General features: G+C 49.9%; 2 protein-coding genes across 5 annotated transcripts; one reads left to right on the forward strand and one right to left on the reverse strand.

Annotated features, from left to right (window-relative positions):
- Positions 1–36: 36 nt before the first annotated feature.
- On the forward strand, positions 37–9,876 carry TAPBPL (TAP binding protein like). 4 transcript variants are annotated; one of them, XR_014776265.1, is made up of 8 exons: positions 74–487; positions 1,207–1,437; positions 1,571–1,843; positions 3,312–3,650; positions 4,906–5,211; positions 6,718–6,801; positions 6,959–7,820; positions 8,681–9,876. XR_014776265.1 is itself a non-coding variant. In XM_084766334.1 (7 exons), exons 1-7 carry the CDS (start codon positions 424–426, stop codon positions 6,973–6,975), a joined length of 1,314 nt encoding a protein of 437 aa, XP_084622460.1. In that variant the 5' UTR covers positions 74–423; the 3' UTR covers positions 6,976–9,876. The 4 variants fall into 4 exon arrangements, 3 of the variants coding, with proteins under 3 accessions (XP_084622459.1, XP_084622461.1, XP_084622460.1); XM_084766334.1 differs by having other exon boundaries at positions 6,959–9,876; XM_084766333.1 differs by lacking the exons at positions 6,718–6,801; positions 6,959–7,820; positions 8,681–9,876 and adding an exon at positions 5,973–6,711 and having other exon boundaries at positions 37–487.
- Positions 9,148–16,159, reverse strand: VAMP1 (vesicle associated membrane protein 1). The gene is made up of 5 exons (XM_084766339.1): positions 15,998–16,159; positions 12,762–12,888; positions 12,401–12,559; positions 11,681–11,732; positions 9,148–11,302 (listed from the first exon to the last, which is right to left on the reverse strand). Coding segments are annotated over exons 1-5 (357 nt in total). The 5' UTR covers positions 16,000–16,159; the 3' UTR covers positions 9,148–11,285.
- Positions 16,160–19,063: the final 2,904 nt, after the last annotated feature.

Consider the following 19,063-nt stretch of genomic DNA (forward strand, 5'->3'; position numbering starts at 1 on the left):
GGCCACACCCCATCTCACCCGTGCAGTTATGAATCTGAATAGGGAGTTGTCACCAAAGCAGACCAACAGGACTTCACAGGGACTGCAAGGGAAGAAGGGCCCAGACTTCTGGGAAACCTGATCCCCTGGCTCCAGCCCCTCTCGCTTTCTCATAGTTAAGGCTGATGGGAAAAGAAACCATGTGCTAATTTCAGGTTTTTAAACCACCTGGGGATTTCCTGGGTGCGGGATGGACAGAAGGGAGACGGACAGGCAAACGGGGGTTCTGGCTGCTGCTGCCAATGGCCCCAGGCGACATAGGCAGTTGAAGTGAAAGTGAAAGAGAAGCGGACTAGAGAAGAGACCAGTGCAAGGAAGGTGCTCACAGAACCCTCTCCTCGGCTGCAGGGGATCTCCAGCAAGGGAGAGCCCGAGAGCAACCCCATGGGCTCGGAGCTCAGCTGGTGTCTGCTGTTCAGTTTGGCTCTCTCTGGGGCGGCAGGGACTGGTGAGTGCGGTGATCTGGCGGGTGGGGGGCGGGGCTGGGGCACTGAGCTAATGGAGCCCCAGGGAGCCACCTACCCACAAGAGCAGCAGCTTCCACTTGTCCTCTAGGCCCAACAGGAGGAACTAATTTGGTGAGGGGTTACGACTGAGAACTCAAAAGAGTAGAGAGGCTTCCTCTGTGGAAGGGGCAGGGTGTCGCCATTTCATGAGAGAAGGCGCTGCCCTGTGGGCTGAAGAAGAGGAACAGGCTCCCCAGGTTAAGGCATCACTTGGGAGGTGACTCCTGGTAGGGGAGGCTAAGGGCCACAGCAATAGCAGAAAGCAGAGGACTCTGGACAGGTTAGGAAATGAGAAAATGGCTGTCAACGTCCCTAGGAGCAGAAAGTGCCCCAGCCCCTCTCCCCCATGGCAGTACTTGTCCTTGGTTTTGTTTTTACTGGGAATTCCTTTCAAGACATTTCCTTGCATCCCACATTTGGAATGTAGAAATATGAAAGCATAATCCTCTGGCTGTAAACAGGACAGATCAGAACTTAGGATGATTACCTGAGTAGCTGCCTGGGTAGCAGGTGCCTTCCCAGCAGCTGGTTTATACATGATGTAATAACATCAACACAGCAGGACCCAGAAGGCAACCCACCTGGTGATGCGGCCATGGTTGGGGGAGGGGTGGGAAGCAAGCGAGGAGAAAAGGGGGTACTCATATCACTTTCTCTGCAGAGCCCCTCACAGCAGAAAGCCAGTGGCAGGCCACAGACATAGTCCTAGACTGCTTCTTGGTGACAAAAGACAGGCACCGAGGGGCCTTTGCCAGCAGTGGGGACAGAGAGAAGGCCTTGCTTGTGCTGAAGCAGGTGCCAGTGCTGGACGATGGCTCCCTGGAAGGCATCACAGATTTCCAAGGAAGCGCAGCAGCCGAAGATGGTTCACTTATTATCTTCGAGGCCTCAGGTAAAAGCTTTGTGTCATCCTAGGCTTCCCCCACAGGGACAGCCCAGTTCCCAGTCCTGTCTAGCCACACCCTCATCCCAGCTGCCCAGCGGTGCCCAGCCAGCATCACTTCTCTGTGCCACCTTCTCCACAGTGGACTTGGTACAGATTCCCCAGGCGGAGGCTTTGCTCCATGCTGACTGCAGTGGGAAGGTGGTGACCTGTGAGATCTCCCAGTATTTCCTCCAGGCCACACAAGAGGCCACTTCTGAGGAAGCAGATTGGTTCATCATCAACATACAGGTCTCTCAAGGGGGCCCCAGTGTCTCCATGGTGATGAAGACTCTCAGAGATGCTGACCCTGGAGCTGTCTGGCACCCTACGCTGAACCTACCCATGAGCCCCCAGGGTACTGTGAGGACTGAAGGTGAGACAATAAAAGCAGTGGCACAAGAGTTTTAAAATTTTTTTATTAGTGTGTGTGTGTGTGTGTGTGTGTGTGTGTGTGTGTGTGTGTGTGTATGTGCACGTACACATGCCACAGCACACAGGTGAAGATCAGAGGACAGATTGCAGGAGTTGGTTCTTTCCTTCTACTACGTGGGTTCCAGAGACTGAACTAGTTCACCAGGCTTGGCAGCAAGCACCTGTACCCACTATGCCATCTCAGTAGCCCCAAGGTTTTGTTTCTGTTTTTGTTTGTTTTGGGTGGTGGTGAGAGATGGGATAAAAGGAAGGAAACAAAGTCTATAATCTAACTTGTAGGTCCTCCTAGGGTACCTCACAGACCTTCATCTTTTCTTTCTAAAATGTCCTGACTCAAGAAGAGGGGAAGGGTCAAAAAATAAAAATCATCAGGTATTTTCTCCAAAATAGAGATGGTTTTTATTTCACTGGGCTGTCATGGGGAAGCGACACGTGAGGTTACTCTGTATACACGTGTTGTTACTGCTATCTTACTCAGCCACACACGTTTGTTTCCTCCCAGTGAAAATTGAGGCTGGTCTGGTGCTTTTCAGCAATTACAGCAGCACATGGGGAGACAGGATTTGCTCAGTGCCTCCTACTAGTGAACCCCAAGTCTTTGTCCCCTCCCACTTAGCACCTCCTACCAGGTACAAAAGATTGAGAACATGACAGGCATGTGGAGAGTCCAGTGGGGGGGGGGGTCTCACCACAGTGCCCAGGCAGGCCTTGAACTTGTGATCCTGTCAAGCCCCTGAGTGGCTGACAGTACAGGCATGTACTCTACACCCACTGGCTCTAAAGCCCTACCTAAACGTGCCCTGACACATCACAAAAGATGTCCAGCATCTACCTCAGGCCTTGTGTGGCTTAGGGCTTCTTCCTTTCTGAGATTATTCAAACCTACAAACGTTACATAACACAGCCTTGACCTATTTCATTGATCGTCGTACTTCCCCCCTCTCCACTAAAACAGACATAATCTCCCCTTGAACTGACTGGGCTGTAGGTACTTCACCCCCAAATGTCCCCATGTACAGTTACAGCTTACACCCGGAAGTCAAGGCCATTCGCTTCACAAGCACCAATGATCCCAGAAGCATATCAAGGCTGGGGTGCTTTACTCATAGTAACAAGGGGCCAGTGCATACACACCTCAGTAGGGTTTTATTCATGGAAAGTAGAGTTGAGTAGTAAACCTGGGTGTGTCTGTACACACCTGCAATCCTAACACTGGGGAGACTGAAGCAGCAGAGCCCTGAGTTCACACTCACATGTGCCATGCTGCCCTTGCAGAGCCCCATTTATGTGTGACTCCATTGGACAGGAAATGAACTCAATCGGTAGAAGCTGTCTGTCCCAGCTCAGAGGCCAGGCAGGGGACCTCAAGGAAGGCACAGGGCGTGAGTCATCCTTTTTTCTCTCTACAGTGGAGTTCCAGGTGACATCAGAGACCCAGGCCGTGAATCATCTCCTGGGGTCCTCTGTCTCTCTGCACTGCAGTTTCTCCACAGCACCAGGCCTGGACCTCACTGGCGTGGAGTGGCGGCTGCAGCATAAAGGCAGCGGCCAGCTGGTGTACAGCTGGAAGACAGGGCAGGTGCAGGCTCTGCGCACGGGTGCCTCGCTGGAGCCTGAGCAGCTACTTGCGGCTGGGGATGCCTCCCTTACCTTACCCAACCTCAGCCTAAAGGATGAGGGGAGCTACATCTGCCAGGTCACTACCTCTCTGTACCAAGCTCAACAGATCATCCTACTTAACATCTTAGGTGAGGCCGGGCCTTGCTTATTCTGGGGAGAAGGGAGAGGGGGGCGCCTGGGGGCGTGTTCTCCAGCCTAGCACCCAAAGCTAGAGGGAATTTCCTGAAAGTCATCTCCACAACCCAAGCTCCAGCTTCATCCTGGAGGCACAGGTAGCATCAGATGAGGGAGCCCCCACTGAGCACCAAGATAAATGACCAGCCCAGAACCATACCGCCCTGGCTGGCCATCTGTAATTTCAGTCCTCTGAACCACTTCCTTGAGGGGACCCTGCAGGCATCCAGGCAGAAAAGCAAACCACAAAGAGGTGAGAATAAAAACTCTTGTCACCCTCAATCAGACTTGGGGGGTCTGATCAGGCAGTCTGTTCCCAACACGCTTAAACACAATATAATTGGGGGGAGTTTCCTGGTATAATATAATCCCCTGTAATTACGTCAAAACTCATCTCAGGGTAGTGTCATTTCTTCCCAGAAGATGGGTTCTAGAGAGAGGCTCCCTCTACCAGCTTTAGGGCCTAGGGAAGGCTCTGGGCTAGTCTCAGTCATACAGACAGTATAGAGGTCATTTGGGCTATTAGCCACCTCTAGTCCCGGTTTGGGAAGCTTGGGGGAGCCGCTGGCCATACAGATAATGTAAGGGTCATTTAAAGTAGTGGCCACCTCCAGTCCTGGTTGTAGGAGCTCCATATGGCCTGGCCCAACAGAAAACACAAATCACTGGGCTACTGATCACTTCCTGTTTCCAACTTTCTGGATGGAAGAACAGGTGTTTTTTGTTTGTTTGTTTTTTAATACCTTTCCCACTACAAAGACAGTCCTGCATGCTTAACATTCCCGGTTTCCCTGGAGCTCTGTGGGCACAAGAACCTTCATGCTGTGCTCCCAACATTTCCTGAGGGGGCAGCAGCCAATCAGGGACAGGCAGAAGGAGCAGCTCTGATCACAATGAGCAACCACTGGCTTGCAGAGGTGATGAGGAGCAGATCAAGGGGCAGGGGGTGTGGCTCGGTGGTGGTACAGCCCTTGCTAGTATTTGTATTTGTTGAATTCCAAAGCTCTATTTTAAAAAAAAAAAAAAAAGGCAAGCTGGCCTGTCATTGACTTTAAAGCTCCTGGTATGACCTGCATCCAGGTAAGAGTCCTGACCCTAACTCCTTGAAATGCTGGGAAGTTTCTGTTCCCACCGCCTGCCTTCACTCCCCAGATGTTTCAGGGCCCTCGCCTGCCTCCATAACCTATTCCTCACTCATTCTTTCTCCAGCTCCCCCCAAAGTACAACTGAACTTGGCAAACAAAGACCTGCCGCCTTCCCTCATCTGCAGCGTGGCTGGCTATTACCCTATGGATGTGGTGGTGACATGGCTTCGGGAGGAGCTGGGTGGAATTCCAGCCCAAGTCTCTGGTGCCTCGTTCTCTGGCCTCAGGCAAAGCATGATGGGAACCTACAGCATCTCTTCCACCGTGACAGTGGAGCCTGGCCCCTCCGGTGCCACTTACATTTGCCAAGTTACCCACATCTCCCTGGAGGAGCCCCGCAGAGTCAGCATGAGGATATCCCCACACACAGGTACCGGGAGTGTCCTTCTCCTCCACACTGGAGTTTGGACTCCTCCTTCCATGTCACCTGTGGCCTCGTGTTGACGCCCACACACTTTCCTCAGTTCCACCTTCTTCACACTCCCGACTTTCCCTCTCCCAGAGTGGCAGCCTCCACCGCTGTGAATCCCCAGCCTCCAAATAATAAGCTGGGGCTGGAGATCAGGGGTGACGGAGCTTGGAACAGCTAGAGGGACAGGTGGAGGCAGGCAGGGAATAAGACCCAGAACAGACGCTCGAGCCCGGTTAGGTAGTTCAGCAAGACAGGAGCCCTTAAGACTCAGCTCAGCTCATGTGACATCAAATTGTACAGCAGCCTGCAGAGAACTTAGGGAACATGGCTTTGGCCAAGGGAATGTGGGAGAAAGGCCGAGAGGCAACATTTCAAGGTAATCACATCTGCACATTAACATCACCAGCCACTCTGAACTCAGCTTCCTACACTGATTTTAATGTTCTGTGTACTTGAGTGGTTTGCCTGATATAAGCACACCGTGTACATGCTGTGCTCATGGAGGCCAAGAAGCAGACACCAGATCCCCTGAGACTGGAGTTACAGGTGGTCGTGAGCCACCGTGTGGCTGCTGGGAATGGAACCCGGGTCCTCTGCAAGAGCAAGAGCTCTTAACTACTTAGGCAACTCTTCAAGGCTGCTCTCCCACATTGCACCTCCTGTTTGTTTTGGAAATGGGCCTTACTGCCACTCAGGCTGGCCTCAAACTCCCCTGCCAGGCAACCCTCCTACTCAGCCTCCCAAGGAGCTGGGACTACAGACACTGTCACCACGTCCGGCACTCATCCTACAGGTGAGTCAGCCAGGATTTGCAGACGCTGAGCAGTTTCCCCAGGGTTCTCTGCCAATAAACAGTAAAAGAAAAAAACCAGCCAGCAGGCAAGCTGAACACCCTATAATCTCAATGTGCCACACACTAGGGTTTCACCGCAAAGGCCATAGAATATTGCAACTTTAAGCAGGAAAGGATATATACCTCAAAATGAAAATATCCAAGAGCCTAAGATCTCATTTGGCTGCTCACTAGACTCTGAGCTTCCCCAAAACTTAGGGTTTGCTTTGGCTCACACTCTTCCCCAGCTCTCTGATGTTTGTCACTAGTATAACCCCAATCTCTTCTGCAAAACATTTTCCAGTGTCTAAGGTAAAAGAGGGTATAGTGTCCATAATCACAGCACTTGAAGGCTGCAGCAGGATTATAAATCCAAAGCTAGCTTGGACGTCAGTGAGACCCTGTCTCAGGACAAAGCCCTGGTGTAAGAAGAGGCAGAAGAGCGACATAGACAGTTGACAGCCTTGAACAAATGCAGGGACTGCTGTGTGCACCGGCCCAGGTCCTCCAGTGAGGATTCACAAGCACCCACTGCAGAGTCTGCTTCCTGAAGGGAGGCCTCAGCCTAAGGGGAGCCTCAGCCTAGGGGAGGAGGCCTCAGCACATGGTTCTGTGCTCACTCTCACCCACAGAGCAGAAAAGAGCCTTTGGAGTCATCTTTGCCAGCATTCTCTTCCTTTTGGCACTGCTGTATCTGGGACTTCGGAGACAGCAGGGTGAGTTTGTAGATAAGCCAAGTACCTGCCACCCAATCCAGAGATGAAGCCCAAAATGCCAAGTCCCAGATGTTTCTACCGTACTCCCAACAGCTGCTTCTGGAATTACCCACTTGAAACCAATCTTATTCCATTTTCTCTCACCTTCTTCACCAAGGTCCGCCAAGACCATGAGGCACTCTGGGTAGCCACTCTCCTGCCTCCAAGAGTGGAATACTCGTGTTCTAGCTACCGGAAGGACCCTGTCTATGCTGAGGTGTGGAACTGAAGGAGGCACCACATGTGGGAGTGAGGTGTTGCCTTCCTTCTCTGTTGAGAACAGAACCCTGGGCTGATGAAAACAGAGGCGACAAGAGAGGGAGGACAGGATTACCGAGTGGAGGCTTAACACCAACGGCCATATTTGACATGAGGTGTTAAGAAATCTAAGAAATGAAAAAGGGGGCAAATAAAGTGAAAGGGGGAAAGAGGGTATGGGCTGGCCACCACTCACAAACTCTAACCTTGCCAAAATAAAAACACATTGTGTCTACAGAGCCAACCTTTTCTACTTTCTTCTCTTTCCCCCGGTTGGTCCCGGCAAAGGTCCGGGGTCCCATTCCGAGCTGCTTCGACTTGCAGTTTCAAGCTATGAAGCAGAGGCCCACAGAGGCCTGCCAGGGCTAAGCGCCACTGCTGTATGCACAGTTGCCAGGAGTTTGTGAGACTTAGACTACACTCCCTCAGCTGCAGGACAGGCTTCTTGTGCTCATTTCTCTGAAATGTCTTGTGGATACAGTGCAACTCAGCATATAAAAACTGGATTATAAGGTCTATTATCAAAAAATAAGGCAGGGGAGGCTAGAGAGATGACTCGGTGGTTAGGAGCACTAATTGCTCTTCCAGACGACCTGGGTTTGGTTCCCAGCAGCACATGGCAACTCACAACCATCTGTAACTAGGAGACCCAACGCCCTCTTCTGGCCTCCTTGGACACCAGGCATGCACGTAGTACACAGACATACATGCAGGAAAAACAGGTATACACATTAAAAAAAAAATGTATCTTTTAAAAAATATTTGTGTGTGTGTGTGGTGTGGTGTGGTGTGTGTGTGTGTGTGTGTGTGTGTGTGTGCGTGTGTGCCTGAGTGTGTATATGTGCACCACATGCATGCAGAAGCCTGCAAGGGTCACACAACCTCTGGAAGTTCTTCTCTTTAGATGTATTATTTTATGTGTGTTGAGTGTGTTGTCTGCATGTATGTATGTCACCACCTATGTGCCTGGTACCAGAAGGGAGCACCAGATCCCCTGGGAATGGTTTTGAGCTATCATGTACGTGCTGCGAATCCAACCCAGATACTCTACAAGAGCAACAAGTGCTCTTAACTGCTCAGCCAACTTTCTAGCCCTGAATATAATTTTTTAAAAAGTGAAACAGAGAATGGTGGTGTACGCTTTCACTCCCAGCACTTTAGAGGCAGAAGCAGGCAGATCTCTGTGAGTTCAAAGACAACCTGGTCTAGAGAGTGAGTCTAAGACAGGCAGGGCTACACAGAGAAACCCTGTCTCAGAACAAAATAAAATAAAACAAGATCTGGTTTTAGAAGCCATTTTTTGTAGACATTGTTAGGAACAGAACAATGTCTTAAAGGGAGTGGGGAGGGGCTGGAGAGATGGTTCAGTGGTTAGAGCACGGGCTGCTCTTGCACAGGACCTCGGTTTGCTTCCTAGCACCTATATGGTGGTTCACAACCACGTGCAATTCCAACTCCATGGGATCTGATGCCCTCTTCTGGGTTGCCAGGAATACATGTGATGTAAATACATATATGTGGGCAAATACTCACATGCGCAAAATAAATATGAATAGATCTTAAACAGAACTTGCTATTTCAGAAACCTTTAGTATGGAGAATCCATTTATGAGACAAGTACAATGGTGCACACTAGAAACCCTGTCTTGAAACCCCAAAGAGAAATGAAGAACTACAAGAGGGGAACAAACCATGTGTGAGGATGAAGACTGGAGGAGGTGCAGGCCGGAAGCCTCAATCAACCCTTAGAGCAGGACAAGCGGCTGGGGTGACTGGGAGAGCCCCGAGAAAGCCTGCAACTGTTCGCCAGCACGAGGTGCCCTCCCCACTTCCTGTCATCACTTCCTCTCACCAGCACCTGCCAGCGCTGGCCGCCTCAGGTACGAAGTGTAAGAACGCAGACCACTTCCTCTGCCAACAGAGAGACTTTAATCTCCAGGAAGAACAAAGAACACACACAAGTCAGCCTTTCTGGCCTACAGCCAACGCAGGACAACACCTTCCTGTCCCCCTCCCCAGCACAACCCAAACAACAACCGAGTCAACTGATGTGGTAGGAATTTGTATTTTTCGCCTTTGTTGAGAATACATGAAATCGGTAAATGTGTCACATGCCTTTGGTGGAAGAACTCTTAACTACTACACATAAACTGTGAGACGGGGTTAGGAAAAAGACAGAGAGGTAATGACAGACACAATGGAAACCCCACATCATCTCATAGCAAACCAAAGAAGGGGATGTGGGGAGCTTGGCTTCCACTGACTGCAAAGTCCCAGGGTCTAGTTGTAGATTTGCTCATGCACATGGGTGGTGGGAGGGAAAGGAGACTGCGAACACATAGAAGAGGGCTTGGGGTGGGGTGAGAAAGAAAGTAGAAGGGCTAACACCCCCAAAAGAACAAAGCCAACTACACCTGGTAAGCCTCACAGGGACAAAAACCCAGGAAATAATTCCCGTGCTACGGCTGGGTGGGCCAACAGGGTAAATTTGCTCCAGGCTTGGGACACATCGAGGACACTGTTGGTTCTTCTCCAGCGGTGACCCCCCTGCATTAGGCAAAGAGAAGCCCAGAGGATAGTGGAGACCTTCCGGGGGACGCTGGGAGGGCACACTGACTGCTTTCTTCCAGCTCTTCAGTCCTGCCCTGAGGCAGGACGAAGGGAATGTGGGAGATGGGCAAAGGGAAAGGAGGAATGGTTCTGCGGAATGAAATGCTGCTGCGTGGAAAAGTGGGCACCCCAGCCTAGCATGGCCCCCGCCTGCTCCTGCTTGTGGACCAGAGGACAGAAGGAATGAAGGTCTGAGAGCATCCGCTTCCTGTTCCCACCTGCCCTCCCCTCCCACTCCCCCACCCCCCCCCACCCAACCCCCGGCACCTGGGTTTGTCCCATGCAGCGTGCTATCATGAGGCCTAACAGAAGCTGCCACGACAGAGTAGCTCCCATCCTCGGGTTCCAGTGTCTACACACACAAAGCATGCAAAGGGAGTGAGAGAGAGGAGGCAATGCAGAAATCAGATGAGCAAGGCTGGCTCCAGGGAAGGGACTGAAGGAAGGGCTGCAGACAGCGGCAGATGCACAGGTGCACAGCACACCTGTCACGGGCTGCCACGCTCCTAGCCGAGACTGAGCTGAGAAGGTTGCTGGACTTTTCTCAGTTTGTAAAGGCCCTCCTGCCTCATCCCTGTCTCGGGCAAGAACACAGGGGTGGTGTGTGGAGGAAAGGGTTCTGTGGGAACCTGGGAGTCTCACCAATTAACTCTCCTTTTCCTTTATCAACAGGCAAGGGAGGTAGCAGACTTCCATTAATGGGGGGGGGGGGAAGCATGCTCCTGAAAGCCTGTTCCTGTCAAAGCCACTGATCCACTGAAATAACATGGTAATGCTTTTGTGAACAACAAAAGTGCTCTGGATAACATGAAGAGAGGGCAGCTCCCACTCAGAAGCACATGGGACGGTTTCTAGGAAAAAGTAAGCATCTCCTGCTGTTTTTATAATCAGTAAGGATTTGTTTTCTAGGTCTACAGAGAACAACGTAAAAGGCTGGAAAGGTCCCCAAAGACACAGAAAATCTCGGATTGACAGGTAAGCAGTAACAAAATACAAGTTCGACTTTCTAAAAGGGATTCGAAGTTGGTCTTTCAACAGACCTTTGGGACCCAAGACAGGCGTGGTATGGGGGAAAGTTCCAAATGAGGTCAGCAGGTAGTAGTTCCCAACTATTACATATATACAAAGCAGGCAGCACACTACTACTTCCCAACTATTCTTGCCCCCCTCCTGGCACAGGCCAGCCTTTCTCGGAGGCACTATGGACACAAATCCCCTTCTGCTCCCCTCAGCCATGCCAACTCCTCAGACACTTCACCTCTGCCATTCCCGGCCTCCTCCTTCCCTTGGCCACAACTCATTTAAGCTCTGGGGTACACAATAAATGGGTAAGGAGGAGGTGCCAGCCATTGCTCTTTGGGTAGTGACTTCAAGACTGTGCCACGAGCAGCATTTCTAGTGTTGAGGAAGAGAGTGCAGATGAACGCAACCAAAAAAAAAAAAAAGGAGGAATGGATGATGGAGAAGCCTGGGTTAGAATGGAGAAAGGTAGATGGAGGAGTTTGGTGAGAGAGCAAACAGAGGGAAAGAGACATGAGCTTGGGTTGAGATGGAGAACAAGAAGGGATGGCACATTCTCAAGTAAAAAAGTAGACTGGACACAGGAATCAGGAAGTCCCAGATGGAGAAGAAAAAAGAGACAGGAGAAAACAAGAGGGCAAGTTACATCACATTCCTGCACCTTCAGGTCTCTCACTTACAGGTACCCCAGCCCCAACCAAGCCAGTGACAAACAGCACAACCCCACTTCCTCAGCAGAAGGGGCCACCTCCCCACAAGTCTTTGCTGTGGGGAGGCCTGGCCATCAAGGAGTCTCCTTGTCTTTGCCCTCCCTCCCTCCCATCCCACAGCCGCAGTCTCCGTACCTCGGTCAGGCAGCCCCACTCCCCAGGCAGGCAGGCAGGCAGGGCTGGGAGAAGACTCCAGGACCTTCCCACCTCGTCACCCCATCAGCAGCCTCAGCGATACTTACTTACAATAACTACCACGACGATGGCACAGATGGCTCCCAGCATGATCATCATCTGAGGAAACACGGACAGAGCATGAGCCCTCACACTTAGGGAGGAAGGAAGGAACCAGGCCTAGAGATGGGAGGTCACCCACAGACCTCTGCTCCCCACAGATCATGACCTCAGAAGTAGGACCTGCGCCGGGAGGTGGTGGCGCACGCCTTTAATCCCAGCACAGAGGCAGGTGGATCGCTGTGAGTTCGAGGCCAGCCTGGTCTACAAAGTGAGCCCAGGACAGCCAAGGCTATACAGAGAGACCCTGTCTCAAAAAAACAAAAACAAAAACAAAACAAAACAAAAAAAGAAGTAGGACCAGCAACCTCTTTTTGTTTAGGGCCTGTTTCCTGTTCTTTCTTTCTTTCTTGGAATTCTAACAGGAAGGCAAACTTTGTAAAGTGTTTGCTGGCTTCACAGAAGTTGTGGATATTTAAATACACTGACTGAGCCAGTGTGTTGCTGCCAGGGGTCTGAGGAAGAGCAGAGGAGAATTTCTGCAGAAGGTGCTGGTGGGGAAAAGCTCTTCACTCTCCACTTACAGCTTTCTCCGTGGTTCGGAATACTCTAGCCTACCCTAGTGGCCAACACAGGTAGCGCATAGCAAGGCTTCGAGATTTCAGAGGAAAGCAGAGGAGACGCTAACGGTTTTCTTGCCTCCTAACAGAGAGGGCAGGGAAACTCACCTTGCAGTTTTTCCACCAATACTTCCTTTTTAGCTTGGCAGCACTGCTCTCAAATTGTGACGCGCCCGCCTGCAAGGCATCAGCTCGGTCATCCAGCTCTGACAGCTTCTGGTCCCTCTCCAGGACCTTGTCCACGTTCACACGCATGATGTCCACCACCTGAGAGGGTTGCAGAAACAAAGCTGCTGAGACTAACGCCCCCTAGAGACAGAGGAAGTGAACACTGCCTGGGAGATCACAAGCCAGGGCCTATAGATACAAGGGATGCTTTGCCCGCCACAGCCTTCCCCCCTAGAAAAAAAGAGGAGAACAGCCAAGACAATCCTTTCTGCTTCTGAGCCTCTTGGTTTAGAAAGCCTACCTCCTCCACTTGTGCCTGAGTTTGCTGTAGTCGCCTGTTACTGGTCGTGTTGGGAGGTGGACCAGGAGGACCCCCACCTGGGGCACCCCCTTCTGTCCCTTCAGCGGGTGGCTGAGCTGGAGCAGACCTGTGGCGAGAAGCAAATGGTACACAAAGTAACTGAGACAAGAAAGGAATCCCGCGCGTCCTCCCCTCACGCTACCAAAGCAAAGGCTGAAAGCAATGAGGAGGCATTTCAGCCCCTCTGCAATCCGAAGCACGGGGAGCTCCCCTAATGCTTGGATGAGGCTCACGGTGCCATTAAGAGACCTTGATTGAGGCTATCCTGTGATGCAGACTTAGGCACGTCCTCTAGTACAATGGCCATAAGGACAAATATGCCAGCCTTGACCTTAATGGAATTTGCCAAGCCATTAGTAGCTTTTCACATGAAACAGAATGGGACAGCCCAATTCAGGGGAAGAAGAATGTGTAGAAAAGCCTAAACTATCAGGGCAATGGAACTTCCCCCCTGCTTATGGGGGAAGGGGGCAGATCTGGCTGCCGTTCCGTTTCACACTGTAATTGGTATGCTACAGCTGCTGAAAGAAAGTTTGGAGAAGCACCAAAAGCAAAGTCTATATAGGTGAAGCGAGTCAGGGCTGTTTACGTCGTTTCTGGCAGAGGAGATAAAGGTTTCATTTCAATGGACTCTGGGACCTAAAACAGTGACATCAGTTGTTCCAAAAGCACAGGCCATTAGTAAATATGCTAGAAATAGTCCTCCATGTGTGTGCAGCACAGACACTCGGTCCCACCCTTCTTCAGACCTGGCAGTGTCTCAGGATACTCTCCTAGTCCCCTGCATCAGAAAAGAAAGCTTGAACGATGCTACTATGCATGTGAGGACCAGTCTCTCTTCCAATACCACCAAAGGCAAAGTGTTCCCATGGCCTTAAAAGGGAATAATCCTGAGTGGGTTTGTTTTTGTTTCGTGTTTTGATTGGTTGGGTGATAAGATCTCATGTAGCCACTGCTGTCATGGAACTGTCTATGAAGACCAGGCTAGCCTGAAACGCAGATCCATCTGCCCCTGCTGGGGGTTAAAGGTATGGGCCCACGGGCATGGCAATTGTGAGGTCCTTAAGATAAACTTCTCTCTGACATTCACCAGCTAATGAGTCTCCAGAATCAAACCTACAGAGGAGATTTTTTTTTTCTGCCATGGTGGGGGCCGCAAGAGCAAGATAAAGGGAGATATCTAAAGTTTGATGGAGGACAGATATATATACACATACATACATAAATATATTTATATTTGGTTTTTCGAGACAGGGTTTCTCTGTGTAGCCTTGGCTATCCTGGACTCGCTTTGTATATCAGGCTGGCCTGGAACTCACAGCAATCCTCCTGCCTCTGCCTCTGCCTCTGTTTCTGCCTCTGTTTCTGCCTCCCGAGGGCTGGGATTAAAGGCGTGCAGCACCACACCCAGCTGAGAACAGATATTTCTTAAACTCTACAAAACATCTTTGCAAGATAAGTCCAAGAATAACTACAGTAGAAGTTAAACCATCAGAAGTTGCCAAAAAAATAAATCCCTTGATTAATTACAATGAATTAATATCTACAAGCTCCTTGTCCATAACTCAAGGAATCCTTCTAGGCAAGCTGTAATGGCCCTCAGGAAGCCTATAGGCCTCTTCCATTTAAAGGGTCACTTTCCCATTTCCTTCCTAGACACAGAGGAGGGGAGGGGAAAGGAAGACGCAAAGCCATGGGAGCCACAAGACTTGCGCTGCTACTGAGCTAGCTAAGCAATCCGGTTCTAGGCTGAGGGCAGGGATTTCAATGAGTTGGTAGCAGCTAGTGTTGGAAGGAGTCCAGGATGGTGGCACCAATGACAAGATTAAGGTCAGAGACCTCGTGATTCCCTGCTAGGCACCATGCTTTGTCTCCTTCCTTCCAGTCCTCACACATGAAACTACCTGGAGCCAGTCAGCAAGGAAAGATCCTCCCCCCCCCCAAAAAAAACCCAGCTAGGATCTATGGGCTCGTAAAAAAAAAATGCACAGAACATTAAAGCCATAGAACTCAAAAAGAAAAGATGAAAGGACTATAAAGGCTTTAGAGGGCTCACATCACTTACTACTTGTTGGGAGGTAAAAACAGTCCACACTAACCTATCCACATAACCTAATCCTTATGTAATACAAAAATCCTACCCCTCCTTTTTTTTTTTTCCCAAGAGAAACTATACAAGCCAAGTATAGTGGTACACACCTTTAATCCTAGCTCTTGGGAGGCAGGGGCAGGTGGATCTCTGAGTTTGAGGCTGGCCTGGTCTATAGAGTTCTGGGACACTCAGGGCTACAAAGAGAAGCCTTATGCCTTGTCTGGAAAAGCCAAACAACGACAAAAGACAGACAGAGAACGAGAGAACACAAATACACCTAGCACCAAGCAAGAGGTCCAGGCAGCAATGGAAAGAAAATCCCTCATTATGTATATGGGAACCTAGAAGGAAGTTCTTACTTTATCTAGCCACATATCTTCGGAAGGAATGATGCTCAACACTAAACTACGCGTTTTGGATAAAACGAAGAAATCCCCGCTCTCCCTATTTCTCCTCTAGTCTTGGCTAGGATTTGATCGCTGGAAAGCACCTTAGCATAAACGGCTGCATCAGGATCTCATACCACTGTCCCCTGAGACTCTCTGAGCAGCTCACAAGACGCTACAGAACTAGCAAGTAAGTTTCTACTGCAGCTTTGCTCACAGCCATGAGGCAGGTTACATCAAAATCACACTCTGGGTGAGGGGCAAGCACAAGCCCCCAGAGACTGCGGGCAAACCGAGTCACGAATGGACAGGTGCACCTATAAAAGTCTTCCCAGACGCTTTAAGAGACAGGTTCAGTCAAACAAGAAAGGGTCTCTGAGTTCCCTGTCTGAATCTATACCTCCCCCCACCCCACTTTTTCCCCTTTGAGGTTCCACGGTACAAAGACAAGAGGAGAAGGTGCGATGAACGTGGGACCCCCGCGCCCTCGCCCTGCCGTGGATTGCCAGCTGCAGCTGGTGCGGGATGGAGCGCTGGCCAGCATCCCGGGGTGGCCCGGTCTGGGGGCGGCGCGAGCCGGTGGTTCCCGGCGTCGCCGCAGCTGCTGCAATGCGCCATTTTCCGTCCCGCAGAGTCGGACACTGCGGGGGAAGAGTCGATAAAGAGGTGTCGAGGACCCTAGACCAGAATCAACTCACATTTTTCTGAAAGAGGAAGTGGAGGTCCGTCCCCCTTTCTGGAGAATGCAGCGAGACTGGAAAGGAGACGCTGCGGCTGAAGCAGACGGAACCGTCGAGCTCCGCCTCAAACGGACCACCCGGACCTCTAACTGCGGTGGAACTCACTGCAGGTGCAGCGCAGACTCTTGCCTTTATTAGAGATGACCACGCCTCTCGGATGACGTCAAACTCGTTTTGTCCAATCCACACGGGGTAGGTCCTGCTAGCCCCGCCCATACACCTATACCAATCACAGTTCTCCTCTCATCACTGGCCAATATGACTGTAGCTTGTTTAATGTCCAGTTTAGGCGCTGAGGGCGGTCTCGTCAACCAATCGCTGAGCTGGAAGCTCCTGCCACTCTTGCCGCTCCCGCCCACAGCACCTTGGCGGAAGGAAACCCAGGTGACCTGGACGCTGGAATCCTACGGGCCGGGGCGGTTCAGTCGTGTTTGCAATATTCATGATGCCCTGGCCAGACCGCCACCCTGCCACCCTGCCACCCTGCCACCCTGAAACCGTAAAGCCCACAAAGGCTTCATTCATCTCCTTCAATATAGTCTGCCCTAAATTGAAGTTGAATTTCATCCCTAAACCTGCTCTTTCTAGGTTACCACAGCAACTTAGTTCACTCTGCCCGGAAACCTGAATTAACTAGACATTCGAGGCTTTTTTAAAAAATCAATCTCTCCTTTTCTCTCTCTCTCTCTCTCTCTCTCTCTCTCTCTCTCTCTCTCTGTCTCTGTCTCTCTCTGTCTCTCTCTCTCTGTCTCTCTCTCTGTCTCTCTCTCTCTGTCTCTCTCTCTCTGTCTCTCTCTCTCTCTCTCTCTCTCTCTCTCTCTCTGTCTCTGTCTCTCTCTGTCTCTCTCTCTCTGTCTCTCTCTCTGTCTCTCTCTCTCTGTCTCTCTCTCTCTGTCTCTCTCTCTCTCTTCTCTCTCTCTCTCTCTCTCTCTCTCTCTCTCTCTCTCTCTCTCTCACTCTCTCTCTCTCTCCCCGCCTCTCTCTCTCTCGTTTTTTAGATTTTTTAAAATATATTATTTTATGGTACAAGTTTTTGACTGCATGCCTGGTGCCCTTGGAGGCCGGAAGAGGGCAAGTCCCCTGGAATTTGATTTACAGATGGTTTTGAGTACTTGTGAATACTGGGAACCAACCCACTACTGCAAAAGTGTTGGTGTCCGAAAATAAAAAAACAACCCAAGTAGTCACAAGAGTCCAGCCAAGCAACATCTTTGTTTGAATTAGGCAGCAAAAACTGACCAGTCAGGGACAACAGCACAGACTCGGGAGCTGACTGTGTCTTTGAAAGTACATGTTAGTATTAAGCAGATGATAAAATTTTCATTGAACTCAGGCCGCTACTGATCAATCAGAGCTGCGGAACAGACTAGAGAGCTGAACTGCGACCGCGAGCCAGGATGTTACAGAGTTTTTAAGCTCCAAAACTACAAACATCTGTGCCAAGTTATTCCTCCAATCAGGATTTAGAGATAGAGGACTTCCTGATCCTGTACCCATTGGTGAGATTATTCAACTGGTGGGGCCAGTTGCCTGGCATTCGTGTCCCAACTTGCCAAACAGGATGCCAGTTGCCTATATATTTGTCTCTTTCTGCCAAGCAGGATATCAGTTATACAGGGAGGTCTTGGGAACTCAAATTTTTTTTTCAAAATGGCTTCCGGTTTGTTCCCTCTTAGAAAAGCAGTATGCTCTCCCAACTACTGAGCCATCTCTCTCCAGCCCTACTCCTTTCTTTTTTACCTCTCCTCCAAAAACTAAGTGGAATCCATTTTTCCTTCTTTTGTTTTGTTTTGTTTTCGAGACAGGGTTTCTCTATGTAGCCTTGGCTATCCTGGACTCGCTTTGAAGACCAGGCTGGCTTCGAACTCACAGCGATCCGCCTGCCTCTGCTTCCCGAGTGCTGGGATTAAAGGTGCCACCACCACACCAGCCATTTTTCCTTCTTCATACTTAAAGAATTTTCTTCTTTCTTCCAGTGTTATCCCTTTCCTACTCATCAATCATAAAAATTCAACATCATTTTATGCCTCACCTCTTTAAAATGTGACTGCATTTACTTAGGCTTAGAATTTTTATGTTACATTTATTGAAAGCTTAGGTTTGTATACAGTGTATATTTTTATATCTTGCTCTTGGGCATTCATGCAAAGGAAAATAGAAAATAATAACATATTAATAGAACACCTACAACCTCACATTCAGAGACTTTTTGGGGGGTTTGGTTTTGGAGACAAAGTTTCTCTGTGTAGCCCTGGCTATCCTGGACTCACTTTGTAGACCAGGCTGGCCTCAAACTTACAGAGATCTGCCTGCCTCTGCCTCCCTGAGTACTGGAGTTACAGGCCACCACATTGATGTGTTACCAAGAATGACCTTGAAATTCTGGTGCTCCCACTTCGGTTTCCTGAATGCTGGGACTACAGAAGCACACCACCATATCTAGTTTCTGCAGTGCTGGGCATCACCCTCAGCTCCTTTCGCATGCTGTGCAGTCCCTCTGCCAACTGCGCTACATCCCACCCCCCAGAGACTAGTTCTCAGGGATTTGTGCTTTTGACTCAGATGTCCGCACATCCACAGCTTGTGTGCTGTGTGCATGTCATTAAGTCTTTGGTGATGCAGCATTTGGTGATGCTCCTCTTTTAGGAAAATTCCCTCTGGAGTTTTCTTTAAAGCACCTGGCATTCGTTTTGCAAGTTTTGATGCTCATAAGTAAGTAGGACAAATCCAGTGTCCAAGAGCTAAATACACTGACTAAGAGCTACAGCAAATCAGTAGATGCCAAAATGGGAAAAGGAAGGGGGAAAGAAAAAGAAGAGCACCCCAGGTTCAGGCCTGTGTCCAGCCTTCTTACCACACACCTCTCTAAGTATCATAATCACCATACATGGCATTGATTTTTATTTTTTAAAATGGTTACATTTTGGTTTTGTCCTTCTTTTCTTTTCTTTCTTTTTCTTTCTTTTCTTTTCTTTTTTTTTTTCTTCTCACATACATTTATTAATGCCACATTGTATATGCTAC

Source organism: Acomys minous (assembly GCF_964271855.1).
Source record: "Acomys minous genome assembly, chromosome: 17".
NCBI classification, from domain to species: Eukaryota; Metazoa; Chordata; class Mammalia; order Rodentia; family Muridae; genus Acomys; species Acomys minous.

Excerpts from the sequence above, each read along its gene's own strand:
- TAPBPL (XM_084766333.1), top strand. The coding sequence starts at position 424 with ATGGGCTCGGAGCTCAGCTGGTGTCTGCTGTTCAGTTTGGCTCTCTCT. Across the intron at positions 488-1,206 it reads CTCTGGGGCGGCAGGGACTG|AGCCCCTCACAGCAGAAAGC; the intron begins GTGAGTGCGGTG and ends CTTTCTCTGCAG. Across the intron at positions 1,438-1,570 it reads TATTATCTTCGAGGCCTCAG|TGGACTTGGTACAGATTCCC; the intron begins GTAAAAGCTTTG and ends CCTTCTCCACAG.
- VAMP1 (XM_084766339.1), bottom strand. Across the intron at positions 12,560-12,761 it reads CTCAGGCACAAGTGGAGGAG|GTGGTGGACATCATGCGTGT; the intron begins GTAGGCTTTCTA and ends CAACCCTCTCAG. Across the intron at positions 11,733-12,400 it reads ATTGGTGGAAAAACTGCAAG|ATGATGATCATGCTGGGAGC; the intron begins GTGAGTTTCCCT and ends GTGTTTCCTCAG.